Genomic DNA, 15,992 nt, shown 5'->3' on the forward strand with positions numbered 1-15,992 from the left:
CACTTGTGCGTACACACACACAAATAAATATATATGGGATGTGCTTATGGTTTTTCCTAAAGCTATCCCTAGTCAAAATGACCCATTTTGATCAAGATTGTCATCTTGATCTCTCTCTGCCTTTTCTTTTTTCCAGTACTGAGGTTTGAACTTGGGGCCTTATATTTTTGTTTTGTTTTGTTTTTTGCCAGTCCTGGGGCTTGAACTCAGGGCCTGAGCACTGTCCCTGGCTTCTTTTTGCTCAAGGCTAACACTCTACCACTTGAGCCACAGTGCCATTTCTGGCTTTTTCTATGTATGTGGTGCTGAGGAATCGAACCCAGGACTTCATGTATACAAGGTGAGCACTTAACCAGTAGGCCGTATTTCCAGCCCTATATTTGCTAGGCAGTTCCACCACTTAAGCCATACCCCCAGCCCTTTTATTTTGTCTGTCATGGGGCTTGAACTCAGGGCCTGGGTGCCTGAGCTTTTCTGCTCAAGGTTAGTGCTCTATGACTTGAGCCACCGCACCACTTGGTTTTCTGGTGGTTAATTGGAGATAAGACTCTCAAAGACTTCCCTGCCCAGGCTGGTTTTGAATTGCAGTCTCCAGATCTCAGCCTCCTGAGTAGGTGGGATTACAGGCGTGAGCTGGCTTCCCCAGACCATTTTGCTTTGGTTAATGCTCAGGTAGGGCCTCACTTGTGCTCCAGGACCAGCCTGAATAGGGATCCTTCCTTACGTATAGTTTCCTGAGTAATTGGGAGTCCATAGCCACACCTTGTTTATTGATTGAGATGGGATCTTACTTTTTACCTGGGGAGGTGTGATAATCCCAATCATTATCCCGAGTAGCTGAGATTACAGGGATGAACCAATTCCCAACAAACACATTTCCCAATATGGGTTTAACACTAAAAAGATTGTCATGTTTCTGACACAGTGGCCTTCAGATCTCTCAGATACCAGACCATGTGACTTTTTGAGAGAATGTGTCAAGCTCCATATTATTTCACTTTTTCCTTACAGCTGGAAGGGAATGCCATTTTAGTTATGCGTGGAGGTGATGGGTTGCAAAGGGACTGAATGAAACTACAGGGTTGATATAACAGGAAAGGTGTATATTAAGCATTTCTGTGACAGTTCCTTTGCTGATTCTCTTTGACTGCAGTGGAGTTACATTTTAAAGCATTTGGTGCTGCTTACAATAAAAATGTAATAAAATAAATGTAAAAACTTTGGCAACACTTTCATTTCCCCACAAGGTTTCCTCATTATTGTTTTCCAGGCCAGACTCCTTCCTGAGAACTACTCATCTGTTTTCTACCACTGTAGATTGTATCATTTGCCTATTTGCAATGGTCATTGAGCCAAGGGCCTCATGCATGCTAAGCAGACACTCTACCAGTGGTTTGTACCTGAGCCCTGACATCTTCTTGATGTTGGCTTCTATGACTTTTCATGTTGTGGCATGTATCAAGTTAATTCTTACTTATTTGTTCAGGTTTTTTTTTTAATCACTCTACTTTGAATTATTTTGTGCTCCTTAAATTTTTATATAAATGCTATAGTATTATACAATGTCTTGAAATTGAATTTGTTCATTTTAAATTATTTATTTATTTATTTAATTACTTGGTTAGTCATGGGGCTTGAACTCTGTGGCTTGAGTGCTATCCCTGAACAGTTCACCTCAAGGCTAGCGCTCTCTCTACCACTTAAGCCACAGCACCACTTCTGGTTTTCTGGTAGTTAATTGGAGATAAAAATCTCATGGACTTTCGTGGCTGGGCTGGCTTTGAACCATGATCTTCAGATCTCAACCTTCTGAGTAGCTAGGATTACAGGTGTGACCACCTATACCAGGCTGAAATGCTGTCTTTTAATATAACATTGTAAGAACATGCTACAAACTTTAACCCATTTTCTTACTAATAAATGGTTAGATTTTCTACTTTTTTCTCATTTTTAAATAATGCAGTAGACATCCTTCGACATGTTTCTTGAGTATATATAAAAAATAATTGCTGATATCTAAAATGTATGTCTTCACTGTACTTTCCATCTTCTCTCTGAACATGTAGTAACACTTCATTGCCCAGAGGTTGAAGAGCTCTTTGTATTTCTTAGTCCTCATGAACACTTAGGCAAATGGCTATCTATTGGTTGTGAAATAGTATTTCATTAATTTATTTCTATATTTTCTTGACTGTTTACGTTCTCATTATGCTCTTAGGTTTACTCTGTAAAACTCGATGTTCGTCTCTTTTGTCTACTCTTTTATAGCATATTTGTCTTTACTAATTTGTGGGTATATATATATATTTCATTCATTCTAGATATTACTCTCCTATTAGTTGTATGAGGTGCACATATTTTGCTAGTTAGTGACTTAACGTTTTAACTTTGATATCTTGTATAGAAATAAAAACATTTTTTAATATGAGCACACATCACAATTTCTCTTCTGGTTTGTGTATTTTGTATCTTGTTTTTTTTTTTCCTTTAAACTTTGAGGTTGTAAACATATTTGATGGTTATTTCTTTTGTTGTGCCAAGTCGCGAAACCACCACCAAGAAGACCACTGAGACTCAGACATTCCAAAATGCAAAAGCAAGGCAAGGCTTTTTTTAAGCGAGCTGCAACTCGGGCCTTGTCCTACCCACTGACACAGCGGAGGTTAGGAGGGAGCCCGGAGCTGTGATTATACAGGGCTTATAAAGACAAAGAACAAAGTTACAACAATCAGGTGTTCAAGCAAGCAAGATTAGGACACAGGTACAAATCTGATTGGCTCAGGGTTCGAGGCATTCTAGGGGTGGTTAGAGTTAAGCATTCCCAGCGGTTAGAGTTCTAGACTGACTGGGCCCTAATGGGCTTGTCCTGGGCCTGCTCACAGGGCCTGCTTATCTCAGGTTCGCGTGGTAAAGTGGGGTTTGCGTGGTAAAATGGGGTTCACGTGGTAAAATGGGGCCTGACTTCAAAGTCTGGCACTTCACTTTAATCCAGAATTGCATTTTTTGGCGTGTCTGTGAGGAGAGAAGAAAAATCTTTACCCATTTGACTTCACAATTGTCTGTAAACTATACATTAATCCATTTTAAAAATCTTTTATCTTAGCCAGTTTCCCTCACAAATACACACATGTATTTCTTGACAGTATTCTGTATATTCTACTTGTCTATTCTTGAGTGCCCTATTGTTTTTTATTATCCTATTTGTGATACATTTTTGTTGTTGTTGTTGTTGTTGGTGGTGGTGGTGGTGGTGGTGGTGGTTGTGGGGCTTGAACTCTGGGTCTCGGTACTGTCCCTGAGCTCTTCAACTCACAGCACCACTTCTGGTTTTCTGGCAGTTAATTGGAAATAAGAGTCTCATGGACTTTGCTGCCTGGGCTGGGTTTTTGAACCGTGATCCTCAGCCTGCTGAGTAGCTAGGATTATAGGCATGAGCCACAGATGCCCAGCTCTTGTGTGATAAATCTTAATATCTGTAATGACATCTATCCTTTCCTTCTTCAGAATTGGCATAACTGTTCTTGCTATTTGTGACTTTTAGGACCAGGTTATCCATTCCATTCTAAACCAACAGTAATGAAAAAAATATTTTGAGATTGCGTTGGATTTATTAGGAGAAAATATGGCACCAGTGGTTTTTGACTTTGTTTAGGTATAGGATATGTTTTTCTGGTTATTTAGGTCTTTTTATGTTCTTCAATAAGGTTTTATACCTACAAGTCATCAAAAAGAGGCCTGAAGTGAAAGGCCAAAGGGTCACACTACTGAGTTACAGGGTAGAGAGAATATCTAGCTGTCCTACAGAAGGCACTTGGGGACCTTGCTAACTTTGTGGTTGGATGTATTGTAAAGAGATTTATTTGAGGAATTTTTGTTTTCTGCCATGACTTAGGTTATAAACATCAATTCTTACTGGATTTGTAAACATTTTTCCATTACAAGAGTGTTCTTAGAAGTGGCCTGAGGAGAAACTAAGTATAATGATGTCAGTGGGTGGGAGAGGCCACACTAAGTAGATGTAGGAGGAGGGGACAGGAGGAGCCAGGCCAGGTAGGAAGTGGGCAGTCAACTGAGGCTGACATGGGGATACACTCCTTCCCTAAAGCCATGAATTTTAGAATTCTGGGAAGATGTGAAGGTATAGTAAACAAGTATCTGGTCTATTGGAGTCATTATACTTGAATTTTAATTCTTGGCAGCTTATCTCAGCTCTCTGATAGCTTTTTCACAACAGGATTTTTTTTTTCTTGCTGGTCCTGGGGCTTGAACTCAGGGTCTGGGCTCTGTCCCTGACCCTCTCTGTTCTCAAGCTAGTGCTCTACCACTTGAGCCATAGTGCCACTTGGGGCTTTTTTCTGTTTATGTGGAACTGAGGAATTGAACTCAGGGTTTCATGCATGCTACACAAGTACTCTACTGCAAAGCCACATTCCCAGCCCAGGAGTAGTATTTTTAAATATGAGACATAGTACAAAACTCTCTCCCAACCAATTGCAAATCTGTTTATTTGATTTATCACTAGGTTGTCCTTATTTTCTGTTACTTACTTTATACTTACTATGAATGTCATCTTTCTTTCTAAATTTGTTTCACTAGTATATTAGAAACTTTACTCATTTTCTTGGTTTTAGCAGGCAATAATTAAGAAAAGAACCAGAAAAGACAGGACTGTTTATTTTTTGTCATGTGCTAAGATAGCAAAGAGACTCTCCTTGTAACATATGATCACAATGAAAAAAATGCTGAGGGCTAGAGATACAGTTCAGTGCTATAACATTTTCCTAGCAAAACTGAAGCCTTGGGTCCATCCTCAACACTGGAGGGGAAAAAAAAAATCCCAAACTCAGAAGCCTGAAGAAGATAAATGACAACCCTTCAAATCAGAGCCATGTTCTGTTTACACCAGTAGAAAGAAGGGCCTGTCTTTAACCTCCCTTCCCTTCTAGTTTATACCACATCACTCTTTATACATTCTCTCATTTTCATGTGCTTTTAAAATATGGAGTTAGATATACATGCTAGATATTTGGAATTAAACATTTTGATTACATTTTTAATTCGGAAATTAAATTTTATGAGAGTGCCATAAAAAAACACAAAGAGGCTAGTTGATAAGCCATCAAAAATGTAACATTTTAGCTGGCACTGGTGGCTCACACTTGTAATTGTAGCTACTCAGGAGACTGAGATCAGGAGATCTGAAGATTGAAGTTTGAAGCCAGTTTAGGCCAAAAAGAGTAAAAGCACATGGACCTCTTCCAATTAACCAGCATAACTGGAATGAAGTTGTGGCTCAAGTGGTAGGGCACCAGCCCTGAGTGAAAGAGTTAAGGGAACAGGCCCAAGCCTTGAATTCTAGCCCCTAGTACCAGCACACATGCATTCACGCACGCGCTCACACAGACATATGCACACACATCACACTCTGTAGGTAGCACCTGTGCATGGTTGTTAATGAGTAAAAGAAGCTGGTAGGCAAGCTAAGAGAAAAACAATGTGAGAAATTGAGGGTATAAAGGAAATCTGCAGTGATCGCTGCAGTAGTTTTTATTTCAACTCAAAAACTATGTCAATTTCTGGTCACTTGATCTTAACCTTTTTCACTCTTTCCAACTGTTTATTAGTCTGGAGCCCTTCTTCTTTCAGTGGTCTAGGATTTGCAGTGTGATGCTGTTGGAGCCAGAAAGCAATTTTTCTTAGAAAGGAAGTACTACTCACACTTAGAGATATTTAATCAATAAGCTGGGATTGTTATTTTGCCCTTGGATAGATTAAAAAGTCATTAATTTTTTTTTCATTTTGTTTTAGTCCCTATGTTCATGACGTGTTTCTTGGGTTCATGGTAAGCATGAGTCTGTTGGAACTTGACAGAAGAAAAAACAAGACATCTTCATAAAGAAACCAGGCACTAGAAAAGTGTGGCAAACACTGAAGAGATAGAAACATGACCGATAGTGGACTTAGGGACCCTCCAGAGGGTAAGACTAGTATGGAAAACATTGAATTTGTGTTTTAAGAAGCTAGCATTGCCTTAAGAGGGAACATCTCTAATGACTAGAACTGAAATTGTGAAGTAAAAAACTAATTCAAAGGATTCATTTGCTGTGATTGTTCATATTCTCTGTATTTATTGAGTTTTACCATAATACCAGACCCTAATTGTTAATAAAAGGAAGATAAACATTTTAGAGTCCAATGGAATAGGCCAGTTATATTGATAAAATATCCTTTTTTAAATAAAAAAGGTAGGCAAGGGGCTGGGGATATGGCCTAGTGGCAAGAGTGTTTGCCTCGTATACATGAGGCCCTGGGTTCAATTCCTCAGCACCACATATATACAGAAAACAGCCAGAAGTGGTGCTGTGGCTCAAGTGGCAGAGTGCTAGTCTTGAGCAAAAAGAAGCCAGGGACAGTGCTCAGGCCCTGAGTCCAAGCCTCAGGACTGGCCAAAAAAAAAAAAAAAAAAAAGGTAGGCAAAACTTTAGAGTTAATCTATAATATGCTGTATTTAGAGAGAATCTTTCAATTATCAGCAAAGATGGGAATTAAAGTCTTCATCCTGCTTATCAGTCTATGTAAGAGATATAAAACAGGCAAAATAGGAACAGCAAGAGTATTTTTTAAAATGTTTTAAATGTATAGAAGTAGAGCAGCATAATGACCCCTCCCCTGTAGTGTTCAACTTCAGCTATTATCAGCATAATGTCTTCTTTGACGTATTGCCTGCTCTGGATTATTTTAACGTAAACTCAAGACATTGACTCATTTTTTAATAAATAATTTTTTTATTTCTTTCAAAGATTGTTAAAAAAGTTAATGAAATGTCATAATCACACCTACAATAATAATTATTGAATTTATCAAATTGTCTCATGATTTTCTTTTTTTATTCACAGTTGGGTTATTGCTTTTCTTTATAATAGGGTCTCACACCGTATTTTACTGACATTAAATAATAGGTTGCTTTTGTCTGAAAGCTTTATATAGAATATTTCAAACATGTAAATGTAGAGAGATGAAATAAACCTCCATGTATCTGTTATGTAGGTTTCTCTGTCTGGCATAGGCAAATGTTATTTTTTCTTTACCCCCTGACTTTCCTCTTAATTTGTATCCTTTAAAAGAAGCAATTTTAGATATCCTGTAATTTTAGCCATAAATATTGGAATATAACTCTTTAAAAGATAAAAGCGAGCCAGATACCAATGGCTTACTCCTATAATCTTAGCTAGGCAGTAGGCTGAGATCTGAAGATTGAGGTTCAAGCTAGGTAATTGTTCTACTACTGAACTACATCTCCAGCCAATTTTTTTTTTTTTTTGGCCAGTCCTGGGGCTTGAACTCAGGGCCTGAGCATTGTCCCTGCTTCTTTTTGCTTAAGGCTAGCACTCTACCACTTGAGCCACAGTGTCACTTCCTGATTTATCTGTTTATGTGGTGCTGAGGAATCTAACCCAGGGCTTCATGTATGATAGGCAAGCACTCCACTGCTAAGCCACATTCCCAGCCCCAACCTGATTATATTCTTGAAGCATTCATTGTGTCCCTCTAATCCTGTGTTTCTTTGAAGCTTGTAGTTAGCTGTAGAAACTTGACCAGATTCACATCGGTCAAGGATGTTGGGCAAGGATACTTCATAAGTGAGCTGGTGTCCTTTAAGTTTTGCACTATATTGGGAAGTTAACGATGTGTGGCTTTCCTTGTTTTTGTTAGATTGGGTTCAGCGGATATTTGTCTCATAGTTAGGAGGCTGAGATTTAAGAATTGCAGTTCAAAGCCAACCCAGGCAAGAAAGTCTGTGAGGCCAATTAACCACCAGAAAGCTCGAAATGGAGCTGTGGCTCCAAGTGGTAGAGCACTATCCTTGAGGAAGAAAGAACAGAGGGTAGCGCTCAGACCTTGAGTTCAAGCCTGAGAACTGGCACCATAAATAAGTAAAAACCAACCTCCAAATGATGGTTTGAAGTGAAATTGATAATTATTGTATTTCATTATTCCTATTTGTTTAAAATAAACTAATCTCCAGAGAAATATTATTAGATTCAGTGGTAGAGTACTTGCCTAGAATGCACAAGGCCCTGGGGTTCAGTCTTCAGCATGGAAAAAAAAAGTAAACATTTCAGACAATCAGGAAATGTATATGCCAAATATTTGATAATACTAAGAAATTACTTTTCATCTTTTCAGATTTGATAATGGTATTGTCATTACATTTGAAAACAAAAAGAATTCTTATATTTTAGAGATAAATATTTAGGTATTTATGGCTAAAATTACAGGATGTTTGTACCTTGCTTCAATTAAATAAGTAAGGGCAGAAATGAGAGAGTACAGAAGGAATATATGAATTTAAATTTTATTCACACATTTTGTTTGTTTTTGAAACAAGATCGTGTTACATAGCTCAAGGTGGCCTAGAAAAAAAAAAATATATATATATATTTTGCCAGTCCTGGGGCTTGGACTCAGGGCCTGAGTACTGTCCCTGGCTTCTTTTTGCTCAAGGCTAGCACTCTGCCACTTGAGCCACAGCTCTACTTCTGGCTGTTTTCTATGTATGTGGTGCTGGGGAATCGAACTCAGAGCTTCATGTATATGAGGCAAAGCACTCTTGCCACTAGGCCACATTCCCAGCCCTAGGATATTCTTTAATTAGCCAAAGCTAGTCTCAATCTCCTCTCCTGCCTTGGCCTCTAGAGTGCTGTGTGTATCACCATACTTGGCTTTGTATTTTAGCTCAGACTGGCCTTGAACTTTTTTTTTTTGGCCAGTCCTGGGGCTTGGACACAGGGCCTGAGCACTGTCCCTGGCTTCTTTTTGCTCAAGGCTAGCACTCTGCCACTTGAGCCACAGCGCCACTTCTGGCCATTTTCTGTATATGTGGTGCTGGGGAATTGAACCCAGGGCCTCATGTATATGAGGCAGGCACTCTTGCCACTAGGCCATATCCCCAGCCCTGGCCTTGAACTTTTGAATACTCCTGTTTTAGACTCTGCTGTGCCACCATTCTTGTCTTAAGAAGGTATATTTAATACATCCAAAGTTGGTTTTATCATTTAGTGTTGTTTTACATTGTTACTAGTTATTAGATTTATTAACACAATAAGTTTATTTTGTCAGCTTTAGTGGGATTAAAGGAAAGTAATGTTGAGAATGAGTACCTTGTAAACCATGAAAATCTTTCTAAATATTAATAATCAAGGAATTTTGTTAAAATACAAAAACTTAAAGTGAATATTTTAAAAATAAAAGTGTACATTTTTATCTCACTAGACTCTCAAAAGGATTTGGAAAAGGATTCATCAGTAAATTCTCAGGCACAGGAGATCACAGTCACATCAAGTAATATTGAAGATCAGATTCCATATCTGGTCTCTAATTTTAACAAAGACTACCAAGAAGTTGAGGACTTAAAAGGTCAAGAAAGTGCAGATGCAGATACAGGTGATAAACCAGCAAGCCCAGATGAAACCAATTTTAGGAAACAGTCAGAGGATAAAACAGATCATGAGAACAACCCAAGTTTTCAAGATGGAAAACAAGAGGATCACCTCCCTTCAAAAAGTCTAAGTGAAGAACACTCGGATCTAGATCCTAGCCATTCTCTAGGAGATGAGGTAGGAAGAGTGGATCTGCCCTCAAGAAGCAGCTCTGAAGACCCACCTGTGGAAGCAAGTGGCAGAATTGGAGCTTCTCAGGAGCCACCTGCAGCAGGTTCCTTGGGGGCCCAGAGTCTTGGTCCTTTCAGTGTAGGACCAGAAAGCCAGAATTTACTAAGGAAGCGACTACCTGTGTCAGGTGAGAGAACAGTAGTAACTCTTTGGTATTGCCCTGAGAACTCGGCCTAAGTCAAGGGCCTTCTTTTAAGAACTTTGGTTTGTCTTTCATGAACTAAGGCATTTGGCTTTGTTCACAGACATCCAAAGCAATTAGACACAGGAATAAGGTTTCCAATTTCCTATACTAGCTTATTCTATTATATTAAGTTGCTTCTACACATAAAATGCATTCTAAACATAAACTGCATTCTAAAACAGCATTTTAGTGTTTATACAGTATGACAAAAACATAAAAACTTTAAGAATTTGTATGGTTCTTTTTTTCTTATAGGGATATTTGAATTTAAAAATTTAAATATTTTTCCTTTGGGGAAATGCAATGCTATATAAATTGAGAGATGGGTATATTTGATAACAAATATTGTTAATAGTTCATTATATTTGAGTTTGGTAGATTTTGAACAAATTGGATAATTTCCTTTTTTTTTTTTTTTGGCCAGTCCTGGGGCTTGGACTCAGGGCCTGAGCACTGTCCCTGGCTTCTTCTTGCTCAAGGCTAGCACTCTGCCACTTGAGCCACAGCGCCACTTCTGGCCATTTTCTGTATATGTGGTGCTGGGGAATCGAACCTAGGGCCTCATGTATACGAGGCAAGCACTCTTGCCACTAGGCCATATCCCCAGCCCCTAACTCAGGCTTTTTTTTCTTTTTCTTTTTCTTTTTGGCCAGTCCTGGGCCTTGGACTCAGGGCCTGAGCACTCTCCCTGGCTTCTTCCCGCTCAAGGCTAGCACTCTGCCACTTGAGCCACAGCGCCACTTCTGGCCGTTTTTTCTGTATATGTGGTGCTGGGGAATCGAACCTAGGGCCTCGTGTATCCGAGGCAGGCACTCTTGCCACTAGGCTATATCCCCAGCCCTCCTTTTTTTAATTGTGCTGTTACTGGCACTTGTACGCAGGACTTCATGCTCTTGCTTAACTTCTTTGCTCAAGCCTCAGCTCCATTTCCAATTTTTTGGGGTGGTTCTTTGAAGATAATAATCTCATGGACTTTCCTGTCCAGATTGGCTTTGAACTTTAATCTTCAGATTTCATCCTTCTGAGTAGTTAGGATTATAGGTGTGAGCCACCACTTCAGCTTAAATCAGTTAATGTCTATATCTGATTTTCCCTGCTTACATATGAAGGGGATTATACACATATATTCCCCATATGAAGGTAAGAGTTGCAGTATACCAAATCCTTAACTAGACTTGAGAAATGTGGATTCTATTTGTAGTTCTTTCACTTCAATAACTTGGATGGCTCAGGAAAATCAATAACATTCTGTATGTAAGTTTCCTATTTGAAGAATGAGAAGTTTGGGCAAGGTGATAGCCAAGGTCTCTACATTCCTTACTTTCTGGTTATATATGTGGATTTATATTTTATAAAAGCCTTGAAGAGCTCAATTGGAAATTCCCATTTGCCAGTGCAAGGAATATAAAATACATGCTATTGTATTTACACAGTGGGACTTAGAAAGGGCAGGTAGTTCATATTTTACTCCAAAGCAATGACTGATTTATAAAAAATGTTTTATTTGTTGGTCTTTAGAATAGTCTGTGAAGGCAAATGTCCCTTTTTTCATTGTTTCTCTGGCAACTGGGACATAGAAACAACTTTATGAATCTTTATTGAATGAATGAGTCAAATCAATGTTATTGTATGGACCATTATCTATTGTTAGAATTTCACCATTGTTTCAGGTATACTGTGAATAGAATAAAAAAACTGCTTTTTCAAAATGCAGTTTAAGCTGAGGATATATTAGAGCGGTAGAAGCACTTGCTTAGTACGCAGAAGGCCCTAGATTTAATCCTAGTTCCATAAGAAAATGCAATAAGAATATTTTCCAAAGTGTAGAAATCCTCTCAGTCACATAATTTGGTAAAGGGTATACTCTTATAGTGTATTGCTTAAAATATAAAATAGTATTATTTCTCCTCCTCTCCCCCCCCCCCCCCCCAGAGATTGGAAGTCAGGAAGAAGAAATACAAACAGCAGAAGAAAATCAGAAGATTACAGCGGATACCATAAGAAAGATTGATAAAAAGAGTTTGTGGAACTATGGTGAGAACAGACTTCATTTTATTGCATTTGTAAATCCTCAGTGGAAATGCCTAGAAAAACAAACACATTTAACACTGTGTTAATATGTTTAAAACACAGAGCAATACAGTTTTATAAATTTTATTGTCAAATTGATGTACAGAGAGGTTACAGTTTCATACGTTAAGCCTTGGGTACATTTCTTGTACTGTTTGTTACCTCCTCCCTCATTCCCCCCCTCTCCCCTCCCCTTTCCTTCTCCCCCCCATGAGTTGTTCAGTTGGTTTATACCAAATGGTTTTGCAAGTATTGCTTTTGGAGTCATTTGTCTTTTTATCCTCTGTCTCTCGAGTTTGATATTCCCTTTCACTTCCCTAGTTCTAATACCAGTATATACAGTATCCAGTGGAATCTATGGTTTCCCTCATAGGGAATAATTAGCACAAGTTTAGGCTAGTCACAGCAGAGGATCACAAGAGCTTAAAAGCTATGCCCTTATGAATGCATAAGATGATGCTAAGTGAAATGAGCTAAGTGAAATGGAAACGAGTGTTATATCACTGTTATAATTACTTTCAACACGCCCTGTGAAACCGTAGCTTCTTTTGTTGATCCTCTTGTATCCCTTCCTGTGGTTGTACTCGCACTATCACTATGTCTCATCTGAATACACTAGATACAGCAATACAGTTTTAAGTGTTTAACAAAATAGAACTTTTCATAAGCAAGAAACTGAAACTGCCTTTTCAGTAAGAGGTCACTAACTTTTCAAGTGCCATTTTTAAGTTTTCTTTCTGTGTGTCTATGTGTGTATATGCATGCACCACTGTTGGGGCTTGAACTTGGCCTTGTGATCTCACTGGACTTTTTCATTCAAAGCTGATACTATACCACTCAAACCATACCTTCACTTCTAGCTTTCTGCTGGTTAGTTGGAGATGAGTCTCATGAGCTTTTCTGCCTGGGCTAGCTTCAAAACACAGTCTCCAGATCTCAATCTCCTTCATAGCTAGGATTACAGGCATGAGGAGCTTGGCTTTATTATTATTGTTGTTTTTATTTTGAGACAAGGTCTTACTATGTAGCCCAAGCTAGCCCAAACTTGCAATCCTCCTGCCTCAGCCTCCCAAGTACTGAGTGCTAGTTTATCACTTTGCCAAGCTCCTATTTTAAGGTTTGGCTCCTTAGAAATGGTCTTCTACAGTGGTTAAGTTCTTTGAGAAAGTAGAAGGAAATCCCAATAGCTCACTTATAAAGCACATTATTAGTTACAACAAACAATTCATAAACTCAGCTTTTCCCTTTTAACAAAGATATTATCTTGTCACATAATTTGGAAGAAATTATTGAAAAAGGTATTTCTCTTAGACTTTAAGAGTAAAAGTAATAGATTGAGGAAAAGCAAACTTAACACTTTCAATAAAGCCTGGCTGCATAACCTACCTCATTTCAGTTTACCACAGACTGTTTCTGACTCATGTCCTCTCTCATTTTCTGATTCTTTAACAGGTCCCTTATTTTTTGCCTGCATCATTGTGGCGTTGGTGCTAACTTCTGTTAATAGCTACTATTCTTCTCCAGCCCAAGTGCCCAAAAATCCAGCTTTAGAGGCCTTCTTGGCTCAGTTTGGCCAATTGAAAGATAAATTTCCAGGCCAGAGTTCCTTCCTGTGGCAGCGAGGACGTAAGTTCCTCCAGAAGCACCTCAATGCTTCAAATCCCACTGAGCCAGCAACCATCATATTTACAGCAGCTCAAGAGGGAAGAGAGACCCTGAAGTGCCTAAGCCACCATGTTGCTGATGCCTACACCTCTTCCCAGAAAGTCTCTGCCATTATGATTAATGGGGCTGAGAGAGCCTTGCAAGACAGTGACACCGTCAAGCTGTGGGTCGATTTGGAGCTGAGCAATGGATTTGAGAATGGCCAGAAGGCTGCTGTGGTGCACCACTTTGAGTCCCTTCCTGCAGGCTCCACTTTGATCTTCTACAAGTATTGTGACCATGAGAATGCTGCCTTTAAAGATGTAGCCCTTGTCCTCACTGTGCTACTGGAGGAGGACACATTAAAGGCAAATGTAGGCCCAAGGGAAACAGAAGAAAAAGTGAGGGATTTACTCTGGGCCAAGTTTACCAACTCTGCCACTCCCAGCTCCTTCAACCACATGGACTCAGACAAATTGAGTGGGCTGTGGAGCCGTATTTCACACCTGGTACTGCCCGTCCAGCCTGTGAAGAACATAGAAGAACATGGATGCCTTCTATAAAGCTAAGCACAGACTTAATCACAGAAGAAAGACAGCCTGGGATTTTGAAACAGCCCCTTAAACGATCTTCCATTTCTGTGGCAGGAGGTTGATAAATGTGAGGGAATAGCCTGAAAAGCATTTGTGAGCTTACTTTAGAAAAGACGCTGTCATTTTTCTATCATAATCTTCAATGAGGCTAAAAATTGACCAAACCTTTTCTTATCTTGGCCTTTTCAAGTGAATCAGATTTAAAACATAGCAATAGTATATAACACTGAGGAAAAATGTAAAAATCCCCAAACACAACAGCATTATTGCACAGGAAGATATACTTCTACAGAATCATTTTTGTTTTCTTCAGTGTCACTCTCAAGAGCCTTTTGAATAACATGGACTTGGACTAAATTAGTTAGGAAGCTGTGATAATTTTTAGGAATTTTTTCTAGCATGTTAAATATTTTTAAAAATTGCTCTTATAACCTAATTGTAGTTTTATATCTTGTACTAGTTTTCACTTTTTAGTATGGAAAAAGGAAATAGGAAATTCAACACATTAGATCCTTGTCTAAATACTATGCTTTTATTCCATTAATGAACTGAGGTAAAGACAGCTATATTAAAAAATGTTCTTAAATATTGGAATCATTGAGAAATTGTAATGATTGGAAAAGAAACCCCAGTTGTGTGGATCTTTACTTAAGCTTTCTTGATTATTATTAGTTTTGAAACTCTGCCATCGTCTTCCCTGTGTATTGGAGGGGTTTGCTTTTCAGTTTTTATATTGGGGTTCTCTGTAAGATTTCATGCAACAGAGTTTTTCACTAATAATGATTAAGTTTGAAAACCATTGATTAATGAAAAAATATCAGGAAATCTTTTTACTAAAAGCAATATTGAAACTTATGAATAGGAAGATAAAATTAGTTTAGTTTATAGAAAGATTTAGGCATGCACATGAACAACAGAATGTATAAGCTAGCATTTGTGAGCTTTGTGTCTGATGCTTTTGTTCATTTCTGTTAATCATCATTTCTTTCATCCCTAGATGAAATTTATAATTGTTTAGGACAAGAGTTTGAATGTCATTTCAGACAAAATTTCCATAATAATTTAATAGTAACTTTTATAAGGACACATTGGCATAACTTTACCAAATAGCTTATTTGTTATGCTGTGATAGAACACTATATAATGCAGATCATTTCTTGACAACCAAGTATCTCGTAACTCTTAGTGAGATAAAACAGAAGCAGTCCATTCTCTGAGCCTAATGGCCAGGATCAATTGTTGGACCATGGTCCATGATAGTGAGAGAAATTGGAAACAGTAGCTGTTGATTAGTATTTGAGTTCTGAAAGCAGAACTCCAGTAAAATAATGACCTAACAAGGACTATTGTCAAATTGTCAAATCTTGGAATGTTTTAAAGTAGATTTTGGCTTTTGCTATGAGAGCATATATATATATATATATGCATATATATAAATATATTTATATATTTAAATGTATATATTTAAGTCATGTAATTAAAGTCTGGAAGGATTTTAGGAAACACTAAAAAAAGGTATGAGGAGGTCTGGGAATATGGCCTAGTGGTAGAGTGCTTGCCTTGCATACATGAAGCCCTGGGTTTGATTCCTCAGCACCACATATATAGAAAAAGCCAGAGGTAGCGCTGTTTCTCAAGTAGTAGAGTACTAGCCTTAAGCAAAAAGAAGCCAGGGACAGTGCTCAGGCCCCGAGTTCAAGCCCCAGGACTGGCAAAGAAAAAAGGTATAAGGATTAAGGATACTTAAAAAGATCACAGAAGCCTGGGATTATGAGCCTATAATCCTAGTTACTCGAGGTTGAGATTTGAGAATTGAGATTCGAAGTCAGT

The 15,992-nt window shown here is 38.4% G+C and overlaps 1 protein-coding gene across 1 annotated transcript in view; it reads left to right on the plus strand.

Annotated features, from left to right (window-relative positions):
- LOC125359967 (torsin-1A-interacting protein 2-like) overlaps positions 1-15,489 on the plus strand; it is a 24,665-nt gene extending 9,176 nt beyond the window's left edge. Inside the window, exons 3-6 of the mRNA XM_048357846.1 lie at positions 5,809-5,978; positions 9,274-9,798; positions 11,788-11,889; positions 13,378-15,489. Coding sequence (XP_048213803.1) covers positions 5,945-5,978; positions 9,274-9,798; positions 11,788-11,889; positions 13,378-14,132 — 1,416 coding nt within the window. The 5' untranslated portion in view covers positions 5,809-5,944 and the 3' untranslated portion in view covers positions 14,133-15,489. The remainder of the gene's footprint in view (positions 1-5,808; positions 5,979-9,273; positions 9,799-11,787; positions 11,890-13,377) is intronic.
- Positions 15,490-15,992: the final 503 nt, after the last annotated feature.

The sequence above is a fragment of the Perognathus longimembris genome, chromosome 11 (genome assembly GCF_023159225.1).
Source record: "Perognathus longimembris pacificus isolate PPM17 chromosome 11, ASM2315922v1, whole genome shotgun sequence".
Taxonomy (NCBI): domain Eukaryota; kingdom Metazoa; phylum Chordata; class Mammalia; order Rodentia; family Heteromyidae; genus Perognathus; species Perognathus longimembris.